Source organism: Triturus cristatus, chromosome 1_2 (genome assembly GCF_964204655.1).
Source record: "Triturus cristatus chromosome 1_2, aTriCri1.1, whole genome shotgun sequence".
Classification (NCBI taxonomy): Eukaryota; Metazoa; Chordata; class Amphibia; order Caudata; family Salamandridae; genus Triturus; species Triturus cristatus.
The window spans coordinates 958464561-958483744 of NC_140580.1; the positions used below are offsets into that span (position 1 = coordinate 958464561).

The 19184-nt window shown below is 46.5% G+C and overlaps 1 protein-coding gene across 1 annotated transcript; it reads left to right on the plus strand.

Annotated features, from left to right (window-relative positions):
- Positions 1-1597: 1597 nt before the first annotated feature.
- On the plus strand, positions 1598-7776 carry LOC146868445 (ring finger protein-like). Its single transcript, XM_085610090.1, has one exon. The coding sequence runs from the start codon at positions 2506-2508 to the stop codon at positions 4150-4152; it is 1647 nt and encodes a 548-aa protein (XP_085466216.1). The 5' UTR covers positions 1598-2505; the 3' UTR covers positions 4153-7776.
- Positions 7777-19184: the final 11408 nt, after the last annotated feature.

Sequence of the window (19184 nt, forward strand, 5' to 3'; positions counted from 1 at the left end):
AGCAGAGAAAGAGAATGGAGACAGAGGTCCACTGGATCACCAGGGATGAGGCGCAGGTGAAACCTGTGGGTGGCGGAGGGCCTCAAACACCAGCACTCGAGAGTGCAGGGGCTTGGGGGAAGGCCTCACTTAATGGTGGAGCTGCGAGGGAGGGAGAGCAATTTCACTGACAATGAGTCAGTGGTCTTGGTTGCCTGTCCCGCAGTGGCCGTCATCAAGTAGGGGTCGGGGAAGGCTGGACAGCTGGGAGGCGGGAGCGGGGAGGTGAGCTGGATTGGGCCGGTCGCACTGTTTACAAAGAATATACCAAAAAAGGAGGTGACGCATAAAGGTTTTCGTAGATCTAGGTGTTCAGATAGAGGTAGATGTAGAGATAAAGATAGGTGCTAGAGGTAGATGGTGGTATAGAGGTATTCATAGAGGTAGGTTTACATGTAGGAATAGAGGCAGTTACAGGTGTAAATATACAAATAGAGGTAGCAATGGAGGTAGAGGTGGCTGTATAAGAAGAGATGAGTAGATGTAGCTGTACACATAAAGGTGTGTAGATGTAGGTGTTCAAATAGAGGTAGATGTGGAGATAAAGGTAAGTGTAGAGGTAGGTGAAGAAATAGAGATTGTGGAGGGGTAGAGGTAGGTGTATCAAGTTAGGTTTACATGTAGGAATGGAGGTAGTTACAGGCGTAACTATAGAAAAAGAGATAGGTATAGAAATAGCGGTAGGTGTATTGGAAGAGACGGGTCGATGAAGCCTTACCATAAAAGTATGTGTAGATGTAGGTGTTCAGATAGGGGTAGATGTAGAGATTAAGGTAGGTGTATAGAGCTAGGTTTACATGTTGGAGTGGAGGCTCTTACAGGTGTAAATATACAATAGAGGTAGGTATAGCTAGCAGTAGGTGTATTGGAAGAGACAGGTGCAGCTGTACACATAAAAGTATGCGTAGATCTAGGTGTTCAGATAGAGGTGGGTGTAGAGAAAAAGGTGTGTGTAGCTGCAGAGAGTGAGATAGTGGCAGGGATTGAGGGGGGTTTGGGGTTGGAGATAGAGATAAATCAAGGTTTTGAGACAAGTGTGGGAATAGATTTAACGTTAGGGCTGATTTTTTGTTATTATTACATTTTTCATTATTAGCCAATGACCAGCAATACCTAATTCAGTTTGCAGTATGTGCCGTGTACGTGAGTTCTGATGCACCCCGCACCTCCTTTAAAGGAGACACCAGGCTTCCATCCCGACCTTTTTCTCAAAACATGGTTGGTTGCTCTCTACCAATTTAGCCTTCTTAGCGCAATGGACTGAATTGTTATTATTTTTTAATTATTTTTTCATGATTTTCCAAATAACAAAGAAGGGAAAAAAAAGTCATAAGCAATATCACAATATCAATTTACATGTCTGATAATAAGACAATTTCTAAGTTGCTTGCCGCTCAACACCCCACCCTCATCCCTAGCCCGCCGCCGCTGTGCCTGGAGTACGTACGTCATATTGGCGCAATGGACTGAAGCTTACATCTCCCGGGATCCATTGTTTGTTGGAGGATAATTAACGACTGGGAACGTGGTAAACGTGGATTGCAAATATGACTGCATGGAAAGCTGTTTGTGTTGCAAACAGGTCTGCTGAGATAAGCAGGGCACGAGCGCATTGAGTGCAGCCTATTAGCATGAACTGGAGCCAACCGGTCTGCTCAGTAACACCTGCGCGAGCCCAGCCTCGTCCTCCAGCCAGGCCCACTGATTGGGAGAGTGCGGATTATTTGGCAAGACTCGGTGGCTGGGCCGGTTCAGTAAGGCGAAAGCGGCTAGACCTGTTTCACAATGTTTGGGCAGCTCTGCGCCTCGACTTCTTTCTGTCGTGACTGTGAGTAGGCACAACCGTGAGCGCAGAGCATCCGGGGCAGCGGAACAGACAAACTGACCAGTGCTGATCAGCGCCGGCTGGTGTGGGGCCGAATCGTGGGATCTGCGCCTCAGGTGACTCCAAACGCGTCTTTTTTTCTGCGGAGCCAAAGGTAAGCGTCACTGGAGCCCTGGCGACGTATGCGTCCGAGAGTAACCAGAGAAAGACGTCACGAGAGACACAGAGCTGGGCATAAGAAGGCAAGTGCTCCTGGTTTGCCTTTCGGAATGTTATACTGCCGTGGTCTCAATCAGAACTGACTCGCCCCAGTAATCGCGGCATATGTGCTAAAACGCCCTTAACGTGGAGCCGCGAAGATCCGGAAGGAGATTTGAAAATTGTGATCTGGTGGCGCGGGACTTCACATGGGAGCCGCTCACTCTTTGTGTGTGGTTGCTGACATTCAATACGGATTTGAAATCCAGTTCTATTAACAAGGAGGACGGCGTTCGTCTGGATTGGGTACAGATGCCGGGACGTGGGAGGCGAGCACCACCATCTCCACTAACTGCACCAGTGCCCTCTATTCATAAGCCACATGTGGGCTGTTGTGAGCTGCAGAGGCCAAGGAGAAAGTAGTGCCAGATCCAGACAAGAAGATGCTGGAGCAAGCTGGGGAAGTGGTGGATCTCTCTGGCTCTGCAGGAAAAGGAGCGGATATTGATCCACCGTCTTGGAAGATCACTGCAGGTGTTCCAGATTTCCATGCTGCAAGCCCAAGAAAAGCATCCGCCAAATGGTGTAGAACAACCACAATTGGAGCAGGGCCCCGAGATGCTACCACTCGCCCCCTTTCCTCAGGAGATGGCAGCCATTTTGTAGTTGGGTGCATCGATAAAGAGGATGAAGCGGCAGAGCCTTTATTGGGAGAAGTGCCATCAACAGGGAACTGCTCTTCAGAGTCTGGAGACGGGCACCTGCCATTGAAGGAGCAGCATAAGGTCGGTGTTGAGCTGATGAACCGGTCTGATCTCAATGATATTTTTATAGGTGATAGGAAGAGCAGCAGCCAGGCTTCACTGGATCTAACACAGACCTCTGTGGAGCTGTGTCCATTGGATCGAAGACAGACCCCCGTGGAGCTGTGCCCACTTCTGGACCTGAGATTACGTGATGCATCGACCCAGGTTGTGGATGAATGTACACTCTCTAGTGTAACATTTCCACATCAGGAAAGTGGAGAACCCTCCGGTAATCTCTGCCTATCTCTGGAGCACGGAGCAATGTATGGTTCACTGTGTCAATCTATGGAGAAAAGTTCACCATCTTGTATGCTACCTGTATCCAGCGAGTGCCAGGGTCTAGAAGAAAGAGCATCCTCTAGAATATTGTGCTCACCTATGGAACAAAGGGTAACGTGCCCACCCTTGGGAGAAATAGCATCATCTCCTGCACTGGGTTTATCTTCCAACTCGGGGACAAATGCTACTCCACTACATGCATATGCTGAGGCAGAACCATTTCCTGTGCCGTGCTTAAGTCTCCAACAAAGAACACTGGCAACTGAGCTAGACCCATCTATGGAAGCAAGTGTTCCTATTGGAGACCAGTGCCCTTATTCTGAAGAGCATAGGCTCCCCGATGGACACTCGTACCCTTTGCATCATAAAGAAGCCTGCCCTACATTCAATACCTTTGTGGCAGAGTTCATGGAAGTGTCACCAGACCAGCAAATAGGAGAGGTTTCCATCCTCTCTGTGGAAGATGAGGCGGTTGAGCACCAGGAGGAGTGTCCCATCTGCACTGAACAGTATGACATGGACCGATGTCGCCAGGCACTGCTGAACTGCCAGCATGTGGTGTGCGACAGCTGCGTGAAGGCCATCATGGATCAGAGTGGCCAGGCAGATATAGGACGCGTAAAGTGCCCCATTTGCCGCCAGAAGACCCCAATGATGAAGTGGGAAATTCTCAAGCTACAGGAGACGATGCTGGAGCAGGACTGTACCCGCCTGCAGACAGTACAGGCTCCACTGACTGTGGCCCCAAGGAGACCTGGGGTCTGGGGAGCCTTGGAGTACAACTTCCAGCAGCGTTTCCGTACTAGCCGCACCTTCAGCTGCATCCCCTGCCTGCGGTATCCTCTGTGCTTCATAGAGCGCCTCAATAAGCTGGAGAGGCGCAACCGCTGCTGCTATCTCTTCACCCTTGTTCTCCTGTACTTCGTAGAAAAGCTTTGCTTTGTGCTGCCCTTCCTCCCCATCTTGATGCTAGTTTTAATTATAACACTAGATGCACACACTTAAGTTAATCTTGTTTGTTTCCAACAGCAATACATGATCGCAACAATCACAATTGGCTGTTGGAAGTTACACTTCATCCGCAAGCCACAATTGCAGAATTTGAGCTATAATCCCATCCCTAGCTCTTTATTGCCCTTCATAGTTCTTTATTCCCAGTCACCTAAAGTGTTTTGGGGCTTCGCTATGCCCCCGGTTCAATATTGTTCCACTGTTAATCAAAGTATGTCACTGGGGCAAAGGCTGTTGTGCAATATGTTTTGGAACCTCTATCCCCAAATTATTTCAACTTTAGTTCCACCATCAGTAAATTACTAGAGCCTTAGCTGCGCCCTCGCTACATTATTAGAATTGTACCTTATTCACAGTAGATTATTTAAGCTTTAGCACCATTTACAGTGCCTTACTAAAGCATTGTCTTGCTACACAATTTGATTTCACCCAAATTGGTAGAGCTGTCAATCAAGCTGCCATTGTATAATGCACTTTTATCTGCACGACCTACAGATGGTTTCTCTGTGATTTAACCTCGTCACCAAAGGATTACTGTGGCAGACCTGAAACCCCTACATAGATTTTCCCATGATGGTTGCCTGCTGAATAATTGTGCTGCCCCCTTGTCTTCTAATTGGTCGGTTTGTTTCACTCTGTTCTTAATACTGCTATCAATGATAATGTGAATGAGAGCAACAAGGCAATTTGCATGGCTGTGTGCTGCTATTTTGGACCACAGAGATGAGTGAATTCACCTGCACATAACACCCCTTGCTAAAATTAAAACGATGCACAAATAATTAGTTTGTGAACCTCACCTACATTTTGACCAAAAGCTGACCAATCCACAGGAAACTCTGGAAATCTGCTGCTCACTCACTCCGAAAGTCAAGTAGGCCTTGGAGGAAGTCTGATGAATGCCAACAGACAAACTGACATGCATTACCGCTAACTTCCCACCCCCGGTCTTTTCTCACTTCCCCACCCACATTAGTTCCAAGTGGTGTGTACCTTACTGTGCCATGCACTCTTGTGGGGACTTCAATGTATTTCTTCCCTACTGGAGTCACGAATTGTATTGCCTTTTAGTAAAAGGGTTTTACCAACCAACAATGTCTTCTAATCCGAGTTATTCATGTGAGTGGACATTTCATTTTAAAGCTTCCTAATGTTTGTTGCTTTGGAACTGCCATAGCTGCACAAACCTTACGCAATGTTTTTTGTTTAATCTTCCTACAAAATGCGTTGGATAGTTTGCTGCGGTTTGTTTTTCTTTGTCTCCCTCTCATTCTTTTCTCTTCGTTTGGCTTCAGTGACACTAGACTCCATTTATTCCAAATCTATTGTATATTCATAAGAAGTGAGCCAGGGCTGGGAATGCACAATGATTGGCGTTTTGGTGGGTGGTGTAAAGTGTTTCACCAGTCGTGCAAGATGAGCGGATTCTAGTTGCTTCACCTTTACTGTGGACGCATCTTACACCTCGAGTGTGTGCTGATAAAAGAGTCTGTGCCTTTTGAGCCCATAGTGGGATCAGACATTTGCTCTAACTGCTCGTGTGCAAACCACGGAAGTGCAGCTGGACTTGAATGAAAGGCCTTCTTCTAAGTACATGAAATGTTCAGAGACCTCCTTCCTTGTAGCAGGCTGTTTTATCCTTCCCTGGACTCATTACATTGATCAGTATTATGACAATAGTAATGTCTGCAGTGAAATGTGACCAGTTTGCAAAACTAGTTCTTCAGACAGAATGAAAATTGTTTAAAGGCGAGAGTGGTTTACTTTATATACCTAAAATCACAGAGTGGACGCTCCCTTCGGTATGTGAACTGTTATTCCAAAGACTTCCGGGTAGATCTAGAAATACTGAAAAATCTTTCTCTTTAGCAGTTTGTTTGTGTGTTGCAATTTATTAAAGATTTTAAGAAACGTAATGAAGAAGTCTAAGTCGGGTGCAGTGTAGGAAAGCATCTTCAAATAATGAGATTCGGAAAAGAGAACCAAATTTCTTCAAAAACTCCAGGGCACTGAAGTAGCTGTGTAGGTAGCACCTTACATAGGTACATCTGCATGGCTCGATTTATCCAGTCATTTAGCTGAAGCCTTCCACGAGACAAAAACTATCATAACAATTGGTTTAGCCTACACTTCTGTGAAGAAGGAATACAGGTGAGCGCAAGTTAGAAAAAAGCAAATGCACATGTTGTGACATTGGAATGCTAAATACGCTAATTGTGTAGAGTTTCATCTGGATATAAGCGTCATGCATGTAACAAAATTTTACACACGTTTTATCTTAATTATTTTAGTCTATTGTGTAACACAAAAATATGAGTAGACTTTTATTTGGCAATTAAAGGGTAGCTTATAGAGTTGTACTTGTGAAGATAATGCAGTCAACCAGTCGGTGTTGTATATCTGAAAACATGTTTTACAAATGGAGTTTCTAGTTTATGTCTTTTCTAGGACAGCACACTTGCTGTCTGTGCAAGAGTATTGTTAGCTTACAGGGAGCTTAGAGCATGCCCTTTACTCAACGTTGATTGGCTCTCATCGTCACTTGCCATTTGTTTGCTTCTTCCTTTCATTTGTTGCTTCTTCTTCTTCGTTTGAGAGGGGTTTTCTTCCTCTTCTTGTGTCTGTCCCTCCCCTGGAACATGGATGCATTACTGTGTCCTTCCGTTGCTCCATTTTTCAGGTGCTACTTTTTTTTGTTTATGTACTCTACAAGTCTGCATGTGCTTCATTTATCTCTCTTGTGTACTCCCCCATTCCACCACTTTAGTGCTGCTCTTTCGTTGCTCATGTGCTTTCCCCATGTGCCCCTATTGAATCCACTGTCCTTTGAGTGCTTCTCCCTGACCCATTGCTTTTTCGCCCATGTTTTTCGTCCCACCCAGCTTCATGTTGTGCTCTTTATTGTCTGTTTGCTTCCCACCTCTCTCCATTTGCTTCGCTCCCTGCTTCCTTCATGTTTCTCCCCACACCTCTTGTTGTTCCCTGCTCCCCCTCCAGCATTTACTACTGCCCTCGTCATGCCTACTACACACGCCTCTACCTCCCGCCCCTTTCCGTCATGTTCTTTTCAAGGGCAGTGTTTTTCTTTACCTAGGATACTGGGATATATAATTCTACCAACTATGTTGTTGACAATCTTGGCTGTATTGGGAGCATGAGCTACTCGCCGCCTCTGGGTCCCTTACTACAGGTACAGAAATTTGGCAGCACAACTACTGTTTGAGAAGTAATACTCTGTGATTTTTAATAAGACTACTGATATGAAAGGAACTTAAACCACCCCAATGGACATCCTAGGAAGCCTGCTGCAAGAAGGTGGGCCTGATCCTGTGGGACTATTGAACACAATTTATTCCTATAAACCATGCCATAAAGACTGGAATCTTACCTGCATGTTCCAGTCATACATTTTCAAACAGTTCCCAAGAGATGCAACAGGAGCAGTGCCGTCATCGGGATATTTCATGCCTTCCAACTGCAAGGGTCCACGGTCCCGTAGAGGACTTCCACGGAGAAGGCTTGAAGTGTATAGCCCCAGCTACAGACAGTCTACCAACATTAAAATTATGCTATTCCCCGACCGTGGTGCTCAACCACAGTATTAGGAGGTTGTTTCTACTGCATTTTCCTGTCTTTATTTGCTTGAATGTTTTATGTACGATGGTATTCTCTTTTCTTGGTCAGCGCTCTAGTTGTTCAGAGGACTAACACATAGATGCACACGCTGACGCGACCGCACAGCGTGTGCATCGTTTAAACAGGGGGAAACTTTGCTATACATTGAGAGATCTGATTTCCAGAAAGATTTACTATTTTAATGTTTTTTAAGATTTACTACTTTACTTTAAAGTTTTTTTCTGTTTTAATTCTTACCTGCAGCTATTAGAAAGGACGCTCTTCGCTTTGTGCGCTTTGGTCACGGTGTGCTGGCGGCGATGCCTGTATGTCCGGTCCGCCATTTTCTTGATCGGCGCTCTAGTTGTTCAGAGTACGAGCGCATAAATGCACACACTGATGCGACCGCGCATCGGACGTGCCAAAGGCAAGCCCATCCGCGTCCGGAATGCGCCAGGACCCCAGGCCTTTTCTCCCCCCATTTCTATTCCAGGGAACAACTGCTAGCACTCAATAAGGGTGAGCGATGCAGTTCTCTTTTTTTTTTTGTAATAGTGATAATAATTAATTTACTTGTACGGACTGTCTTTTCGGTCCCAAGCTTAACTTTATAGAGGCCGCACTCTCTTAAGTTACACCGGCAGCTAATACCTCTCCTAAAGCTACACACCAAGTCCTAACTTGTGTGTTACTAAATACCAGATCCTTATTTAAACATAAATAAAAATGTGCTAACTTTATGCAGACATTCAGCCCTGATCTGGTGTTTCTAACAGAAACTTGGTCCAGCCCTACTGTTTACTCTTAATTTTAGTAATGTGAGCACCTTTTCTGGGGCGTTCATATATTGCCCGCCAGGTCCTAGGGTTCCATTCATACAATGCATTCAAACTTTCATGGAGTTCTGTGTTGACTCCCTTACATTTACCTTACTGGGGGATTTCAACTTTCATCTTGACTGCATGGGTTGTTTTTGATTAAAACAGATCATAACAGAGCCCACTCATAAGGCCAGCCACTCATTGAATGGGATCTTCACTAATACTACTAACATTACTCTGGCTAAAGATCTCCCTCTTGCTTGGACTGATCATAGTGTCATCATCTTCAAACTTACCCTTCCAGTTGTAGAATCTTCTTCCAACAATTCCCCCCTATTAAAATTTGTCCGTGGCGTAAAATGAATAAAACAGATCTATAGGTGGCTTTACACAGATACAGCCCCTTACTAGATCAGGACAACAATATAGCCGCGGACAACTTCAACATCTGGATCAGCTCTGCGATTGCACTTTTAGCCCCAGAGAAAATTATTAAATATCGTAGGAAAAAACCTTCAGCCCCCTGGTACTCTGCTGAACTCAGGACTATCAAGTCTAAATGTAGAAGGCTAGAACGTACCTGGAGGCAGGATTACTGTGAAATGGGTTAACACAAGTGCAGGCTAGCCATAGAAGACTATAAAGCGGCGATTAAAGCCACAAAAACCACCTACTCAGCAGCAAAAAACTCGACTGGAGAACTTTTTAAAACAGTCACAACTCTGACTAAGTTTCAGCTTGGAAAATAATTTCCCCCTGATCAGTTTACCGGGAGCTCCTGGGGCCCACATTCACCTCAGCTACAGGTCTGCCACCACTGAGCATTGCCCATCACAATCAAACTAATAATGAATTGACAAATGTATCTACTCTATCTTGCAAGAGAGTAAGTGAAATACTTTTAACTATCAAGTCAGGTTTCCCACAGATCCCTGTCCTCCTTTTTGTTTTACACATGGTATCAGATACTGTCATCACATACTTAGTTCCTCCTCTAAATAAGATTCTCACTTCAAGGACCTTTACAACATCTTGGGAGAAAGCTTGTATACGCCCTATACTAAAAAAAAACTTCCTTATACCCTACAGAGGCTAAGAACTATCGACCTATATCACGCTTACCACTTCCTACTAAAATCTTGGAAAGGGCCATGAATGAAGATCTTGTGAGTTATCTTGAATCTAATGATCTCCTTGATACCTCGCAACATGGTTTCAGACCAAATCACTCCACGGAATCGGCATTCGTTATGGCCACCGAGGAAATCTGTATGCAGTTGGATAGTGGTGGGAAAGCTGTACTTATCCTACCGGATCTCTCTGCCACTTTTGACACTGTCAACCATCAGGTGCTAATGCAGCGGCTAGAGACAGTAGGAATAAAAGGAGCTGCCTTAACCGTGCTCACCTCCTTTCTCTCCCACAGAGAGCCGCAGGTGACTTGGGGAAATATTACATCTGACAAGTGTTCTCTACCTTGCTGAGTTCCTCAGGAGTCAGCGCTGTCATTCACTTTATTCAACATCTACGTCACCTCTTTAGCTAAATTCTTTCGAGCCTATGGTTTTTCGGTGGTATCCTATGCAGATGATACGCAGATAGTTATATCTAGAACATCTAATGCAGACTTGGTGGCAAGTCAGTTTCATAATTGTCTGGCGCACATCATTAGGTAGATGCGTGAAAATTACCTCAAGTTAAACACAGACAAAACAGAGGTGATTGTGTTTAGGAATGGCTCCCCTTTTTGGAATGACTCCTGGTGGCCTGCTGACGTGGGTCCCTGCCCTGACCCGGTTAACAAAGCTAGGAATCTTGGCATACTGTTCGATGATCGACTCTGTTTCTCTGAACAGATCAATCACATCACATCCTCTTGTTTTTTCCTTTTAACATCTCTGCGAAAGATCTTTCCGTTTATCCCACAAGAGCTGCAAAAAAACGTGATATTCGCCCTGATCCTTTCTAGAATATACTATTGCAATGCCCTTTTCTTGGGGATTGATAAACGCTTGCAACTAAAACTACAGTCTCTACAAAATGCTGCAGCCTTGGTGCTGCTGAAAATTCCCAAATTTGACCCCATATCCAACAGCATTAGGGACCTTCACTGGCTTTAAGTTTAAGGCACTATGTTTGGTGCATAAATTGCTGTATGGGGGTGGGCCTCGTGACCTCCAGAAATACATTGCTTGGTACATCCCGCCTCGGGACCTAAGGTCTGCCAATGCTGGTTTTGTCCATATCCCTAGGATTAGAAGCGGTAAGTGGGGTGGCAGAAGCCTATCCTACCGGGCAGCGAAACTTTGGAATGCATTGCCGGCCCCTATTAGATTGCAATCCAAAAGACTTTCTTTTAGGAAGCTGCTCAAAACCTTGTTCCCACCCCCGTTAAGCAAAAGTAATTCCCTCTATGCCTAGATGAAGGACGTGTTTCCTTCAGCGCCAAGACGCCTCGGCATACGTTGCGCTTTAGAAATGTTTTACTTACTTACTATTCGTTATTGCATCGTGCTCATCTCTTATTGAAAGGCCTGGTTAGGTTGAAGACTTCCAAACATCTTTGCTCCCTGGTTGTGATAAAACATCTTGTGGGCATTCTGAAAGCTTCCTGGGAATATATTTCACCTATTGTTTACCAGTGGTTTTGTAACTCACTTTTTGTGGGTTTCTATTTGCTTGCTTTATTTGTTTTAGGCTGTCCAGCATGTATTCGTCCCTCCCATTGAGCAAAACCTGTTCAACTGAGGTCCTTGTATTCTTCCATGAGTCCTCACTTTCTGTAAACAGGCTTTTAAATTTTGGTCTTATCTCATCATATTTGCGTTGTATTAAAAGAAAGAGGTCATATGTCAGGCTCTGTCTCCCAAGGGAGCTTGAGGTTTAATTTTCTTTCTCTGACATCAAAGTGAGAGGATTTATGTCACAATCTTGCCTGGCACTGGACAGTGGCTGCAAGCAATATTAAAGTATGATGAGGCGCGGTGGCACCAAACTCACCATACATGCGGCTCCCCTTTTGCGGCAATGCTCTCCTGGTGTCCACGAGCAGGAATGGAAGGACTTCCTTCCTCCCCAGTGGAACACCAATCCAACCAATCCTGCAGATGCTCTCATGCTGTTTTCAGCATGAGAGCAGCTGCAGGATTGGTGGGAGCAGGCTAGCCCAGCACTCATTTTGAGGCTGAGGCCTGTGCCAGCAATCCATCGGCTGTTTCCCAGCCATGGGTTTGCTGGGTCTACATTGCGCGTGTCAGGCTGGCCGTCTTAAGACCTGCTGCAGGGGCAGCTGCCATCCTGCAGTCGCAGAATTCAGGCTCGCCCTCACACTCGGCATAGCTGGTGCAAACTGATGCAAAATAAAATGGCATGGCAATAAAACTGCATTGCCATTTCATTTTATTGATTTGTTTGTGCCTGCTGTGCTCACAGCAAGTGGGGCGATGCTCCTCCTCTCTTGAGGCGGAGCCAGCCCTTGTACTGGGAAAGAGTTTTTTTTGCTAGCCCACAACAACATTCAAATGACTGTAAATGAACTGTGCACATGTTTCAGAATGTAGCAGGATTAGGAAACCACAAGTAAAGTATATTTTTTTTGTAATTCTGAAGTGTGGAAACAATTATTTTAAACCGATCAAAACAAATCAATACACTTGATGATATTTCCACACATGATTGTGTGTGCGATGCATAGTCTTCGCAGTAAAACTGTATGTATAGATGTATTGGTCATCTCAATTGAAAATGTGTTGTCTGTAATAGCAGTGCACTAAACACACCATGCATACTCCACTCTAAGCCACTGCACTGGACTCCACTCTAGTCTCTGACACTCCACTCCACTGTACCCCACTCTATGCACTTCACTCTATGCCTCTCTGACACTCCATGCCACTTTACTCCACTCTATGCCACTCTACTCTACGCCACTTTACTCACTCTATGCCCCTCCACTCTATGCTGCTTCACTCTACGCCACTCCCCGCCCCGACTTTTGACTGTGCAACATTCTGTGCCTCTTTACGCTTCTCCACTCAAAGACTCTACTCCACATTACGCCACACCACTCTAATCTGACACTCCACTTTAGGACCCTCCACAACACTTTATATTCCACTCTACTCCAGTCCACGCTACTGCAGTCAGCCCACGCGACTCCTGTCCAGGCCTCGTCTCTCTGTTCTACTCTTTGTGACTCTACTCCTCTTGTCATCTCTCTACTCTGTTCTTTGCCCTTCTACTCTTCACCACTTTCTCTGCTGTTCCCTGCTCTAGCCTGCTCTTTGCCGCTCGACTCCACTCTACACCACTGCACTCTTCACCATTAACTTTTAGCCATGGTGAACATTAGCAAGGCCGGTGTACTACATGATTGAAACACATTGGCAAAGCAATAGCTCTTGCATAGGGGAGACCTAATGGCTTTGCCAATGCTTGTGTTATGTGGGGGGCTACATATATCCTTATCAAATGCATTCCCCTCTCATATATCTTCAACAGGTCCTAAACAGAAGGAATGCCGCTATCCCTACACCCGGCTCCAGTGCTATACCCGCTCTCATACTCTAGTGTCCTTCCCCATGCACGCTTGTGACACGAGAATCCCTCCTGCGAGCCCTGCTGCTCCCACACCAGCCCACCTAGAGATCCAGCCCTACCGCTACCCCACTAGTCTCCTCCCTCTTCAGGGCCCCTCCTCAGCCAACACAGGGCCCTGAACCTTCCTGCCTGATTCCAAAATGGCGCCCGTCCAGGACATCCTCATTAGTCCCTTACTGCCTGACCCTAAGCTGGCGCTACCCTTGAAATATGCTGTTCTACCTCTATAGTACTTCACTGCTACCTAGGACATACCGCTGCAGCCAACACTTACGCAGTTCCTAATCCGGGTCTGAACATTCCAACCCTCTCCCGGCTAGATGCCCCCCACCCCATTCCTAATGCTGCCTCTAACGTCCGCTATCCCTACACCCGGCTCCAGTGCTATACCCGCAGACTCTGCTCCCTATGAACCTGCGCGCAACAGTCTCATATCGCTGCCAACCACACCTGCGCCAGCCCTTCACTACTGTCTCATACTCTAGTGTCCTTACTGTCTCATACTCTAGTGTCCTTCCCCATGCACGCTTGTGACACGAGAATCCCTCCTGCGAGCCCTGCTGCTCCCACACCAGCCCACCTAGAGATCCAGCCCTACCGCTACCCCACTAGTCTCCTCCCTCTTCAGGGCCCCTCCTCAGCCAACATGTCCCGCCCGGCCATTGCAAAGGCGGGTGACAATGCCTTCCTTCTGGTCTACCCCCCCAACCTTTCCAAAACCGCTGCTAAATCTTTCAAACACACCACCCTAAAAAACCACCCCGAGACATTGATAGCAGACCTCCGCGTCAACTCGGGCAGTGGCACCTGCATAAATGACCTTATCTTCTATTCGAAAAAAACCGCCGCCTGGCGAAAAACCCTAACACACCTTCTGAATGTTCACTCATCTAAAAACATTCCCTATGGCACCAAACTTACTATTATTCCCTCTCCTACCCTCAGAGCAGACCTCACTATCACCCTCTACAAAAGCGGCATAGTCCTGGTCCAAGCCACAACTAATAACCTTAATAAATTCGCTGACCGGTTCACCCTCCTCAGAAACCACGTTCACGATACGGACAGGAGAACTGACTCCATCACCAGCAGCCCTCCGTCCTACCCGCCCACTATGCCTAGCAACCTGCATACCCCCACTACAGCCCCCACCATAGTTCCTCCTTCCCCTCCCTGCATACTCTGTGATCCTTACCATGGACCCCCCCTACCCTAACATCGGCTCCTGAACCCTCGCCCCCCTCCCTGCCAACACCCCCAGCCCTCATCGACCTAGAAGCTTTGCACTCTAGAGCATCCACCCTAACTCAGAGCATCCACTGCTCCATTCTGGACCTTGAACCTCTTGCACCTCGCTGAACTCTCCCTCGCGAACCTCAAACCTCATCCACCCCCCCCCCTCACAGTCAAAGGCGTCCCCCATGCTCCCTCTCCCGCTTCCCTTAAGACACCTTCGCCCGCGCAAGCAACCCTGCCGCATCTCTGAAGCGGAATCCCGAGCTCTGGCACTCTCCTACAATTCCCCACCCACCTCCCCTACCCCAGCTGACCTCACTGAAGACCAAATCCTTGCTATCCTCCAAGATTACAATACTGCCCTTGCCAACCCCTGCCCTCCTGTCACAGGTCATGCACACCCCATCAGCACGGTCACCATCAACCCCAACAGGCCAACCACACGACGTAACAGAAATGTGGTTAAAAGCAATCTTGCGACAATTCTTCCATCCTCCCAGACACTTGACACTCCCCCAGACCCCCCACTATCAGGTCTCCTAATCAACTGTCGTTCAGCAGTTAAACATGCAGCCGATATCGCTGACCTCATCCTGCACAAAAACCTGGACTTAGCTATTCTTACTGAAACCTGGCTAAATGAATACTCCTCCCCTTGTCTGGACCTATTAGTCCCTCCTAATTACAACATTGCTAGGCTAGACAGGTAGTCGAACAGAAAAGGCGGAGGCCTCGCCTGCATCTACAGATCCTCCCTCCTGGTCAAGGAACTCGGAACGCTCACTACCGACTCCTGCGAGTATCTCTCACTCTCCCTCACCAACAACGCCCTTCTCCTTTGTAACTTGCACATTTTTTACCACCCCCCTGGATCTAATGACTCTTTCACCGATCACATACTGGAAGTCATCACCTCAAAAATTTCCTCTAATTCCAAAGAGATCTTCCTCGGTGATTTCAATCTCCACTGGAATGACCCCAATGACCCTCACGTCAATACCATCAAAGACCTCCTAAATGACCAAGCCCTGACTCAATCCTGCTCCCTACCAACTCACTCAAAAGGAGCCACCCTGGACTGGATCATATCCAAGGACTCCGTAGTCAAACTCATCTCTATCGACCCTTGTGACTGGTCCGACCACCACACCATCTCCTTCATCCTACCCGGATCATTCAAGACTAAGCCCCTACAACCGATGATTCCCAAACGCTGGATCAGGGACACCAAAAATCTGGACCTTACGAAGCTGGAGGCTCGCTGCAAACTTGAGCTCTACCCGACCTCGAACACTACCACAATCAATGACCTCTATGACCATTATTCGGCGTCTATGTCGAACATTCTAGACGACCTTGCCCCCCTGAAACTAAAGAGAACACAAATCAAAGACAGAAACCCCTGGTTCTCCGCCTCCCTCAACTCAGAGAGGAGATCCCTACGTCAAGCCGAAAGAATATGGAGGCAGTACCCATCTACCGAGCACCTCAAACTTCTCCGGCAGGCAAGAAACTCCTACAACAGACACATCCTCAACTCAAAAAAAGATTACTTCAGATCTGAACTGGGGAATGCCACGAATAGGCCCCGCAAGCTCTTTGAACTGGTTAAACTTCAATCAAACAAGCTGGCCAAAACTCCTAAAGAATCCCCGAAATCTCTTATATCTTCGGATGAATTCTCCTCCTTCGCCGAAAAAACTGCCTCCCTAGGAATCTAACTTAGTACCGCCTCTTGCGCTCAACCCCCTCATGACCAACTGCCTCCCCATGCACCCTCATCTTCGACCTTACCCAAAAACGAAGCTTGCTGGACTGACTTCAAAATCTACGACAAAGACTCCATTGCTAAAATCCTCTCTACATTAAACCCAAACAACCACTTCAATGACCCGCTACCATCCAACTGCCCCGCTGCGGCCTCCCGTGCCATTGTTCCTTGCTGGACCGCGATGATCAACGCCTCTCTCCAGCAGGGATCGATTCCGGACCCCTTGAAAGCCGGCCAAGTCCTTCCTATTCTAAAAAAACCAATGCTTGATCCCGCCGCACCAGACAATTTCAGACCCATCTCTAATATACCCCTACTAGCCAAAGTGTTAGAGAAATGCGTACAATACCAGCTTAGTCAACACATCGACAACTTCCACCTGCTGGACGACTTCCAATCGGGATTCAGACCAGGGCACAGCACTGAAACAACCATGCTCCACATTGTGGACGACGCCCTCCAAGCCCTGGACCAAGGCAAACCATGCCTCCTAATCCTTTTAGATCTATCTTCCGCCTTCGACACGGTCAATCATGAAAAACTACTTGAACGCCTTAAACACAGGATGGGTCTGGATGGCGTTGTCCTTGAATGGTTCAGGTCCTTCCTCCATAACCGATCTCAAAGATTCCTCATTGACGGCAAACTATCCGCTCCCACCCCGGTCACGGTTGGAGTCCCTCAAGGCTCAACCCTGTCTCCTACCCTCTTTAATCTTTACTTGGAGCCTCTCACTGAAATTCTACGCTCCGCCAATATCTCCTACCACATGTACGCGGATGACACCCAAATTTACATCAATATCTCCTCACTCAAGGAGGTCCTCGCCCTGAACGAAACCCTGAAACTAACCGTTCAGTGTCTTGCCACTAACCAACTAAAACTCAACGCCAAGAAAACTGAATTTCTCCTGATCTCCCCATCCATAGCCAACCCGGAGCTACAGGTGTGGTTCAAGGCCATCACAGCCCTAAATTGTCCCCCGACCATCGTGGACTCCGCCAAATCACTGGGCATATTTCTTGACTGCAACCTGAACATGCGTGACCACATTAATTCAATGGCCAAGGCAGCCAGATTCCACCTGAGCTACCTCTGGAAATTAAAACCCTTCATCGATGCTCCAGATTTGAAAATGGCAGTCCAAGCTCTAGTCATATCCAGACTGGAATTTGGATGCTCCACCCTCACAGGCCTACCCAAGCGCTCCTTGGCACCGCTAAAAGCCTGTCTCAACGCGGCAGCCAGACTACTCACCGGCACCAGGAAATTCGACCACATCTCTCCACATCTGAAAGCCCTAAACTGGCTCCCTCTAGAGGCCAGAATACAGTTGAAACTGGCGTGCATTACACACAAGGCCTTATACGCAAACTCCCCTGCATACCTTTCACAGAAGCTTGTGCTATCGGGAGGAAACAGGAAATCTCGATCCACTAACAGTCTCCTGCTCCGACCCGCCCACTTTCGTAAAAAAAGAACCTACAATAGGGCATTCACCGGGGCAGCACCAAGAATTTGGAACTCCTTCCTGCCCGTTATCAGAAGAATACCCACTCTTGCTCGCTTCAAGAAGAAAGCCAAAACCTTCCTCATGGGTAAATTCCTGTACTAAGTCCTCCTCTCAGCAGATATGACTTGCTGCTTGATTCCATGACTATTGCGTCTTCCGCAACCCTATAACCGGACTCCATCGAGACCCAAGGGGGCCACGGTCTCTGCCAACCCTAGCTTGAATTTTAGCTCTCATGTGTGCTCCCTTTGCCCCCATGCTCCCTCATCCCCCCCCCCTATATGTTATATTTCTCTGCTTTTGATACTTTACTGTTTGCACTGTTTCTCTATGATGTTTTTTCTCCTGTTAACCATGTAAAGCGCTCTGATACCCTCATGGGTCATGTTCGCGCTCTATAAAACACTAAAAATAAAAATAAAAAATAAAAAATGTGTTCTATGCTGAGGTGGTCACTGTAGTGTTCCCCAAGACTTACTATTGTCACTGTTTAGTCAATATGTGATAACACCAACTTATTTGGGCATCACTTTCTAGTTTTGTTCCCACGCCTTCTTCATACTTCTTTATAATGTAATCTTCATCCACAACACTAAGAGTAAACTGTACTCTGACAATTTCATATAGGGATCACCATCTTCTGTAATCTTTTTTGCTTGACTGTTCATTTCCCCCACCCCTTCTGGCTTTAAAAAAAAATATTTAATCATCCCCAAAACCTCCTCTTGCTTTCCGCTCTCCCAACTCCCTGTTGCTACCAGCCCCCTTCCCGCATCTTCATTGGTCACCTACTCTTCCTGTTGCTTTTTTTCTAACTGTTTTTTTCTTTTTTAAGAGTGCCCAGCAACAGTAATTTGCAACTGAGTGTCTCTTTTTTTTTTTTTTTTTTTTATGAACTTTCACACACTTTTTTATTTATATATTGCTTCAAGCTTGGCGTCCACCATCTTGGAACAGGAAATATAAGGTTTAACAAACAAAAAAATGGCTGCTGTGTCATGATACATAAGTGCACCTGCGTAGTGATGATGGTTGTGCACATATGTCATTGCACTGCAGCAACTTTGTTTTTCTGATGCTGTTCTACAAAAGCAAACCAGGATATTTCATGCATTGGCAAATACAAATCGATGCCAATGCTTGTTTAAGTACTGTTATCCGAAAATCCCTATATAGTTAGGAGTGGGAGTGTTCATTGATTGCCCTCCCAGAAAAGAGTTGTCTAAGTTGTGACCTCTGCATGCCTGGCAACGCTTCCGGGTATAAAGCATGTGAAAAATTGGGTTAAAAACGAGAAAGAAGAAACCTTTTGTATAGCATGTACCTGGAAAGAGTACCTTTGAACAATGTTGGAGAAGCTTCCGTACATGGGCAGTTCACAAAGCACTGTATCTGTGAGGTAAATATCCATTGAAGAAAAAAAAAAACCTTATCAAGTGTAGAAACATAAACCTCAGGTTTGACTGACTAA

Excerpts from the sequence above, each read along its gene's own strand:
- LOC146868445 (XM_085610090.1), top strand. The coding sequence starts at position 2,506 with ATGCTGGAGCAAGCTGGGGAAGTGGTGGATCTCTCTGGCTCTGCAGGA.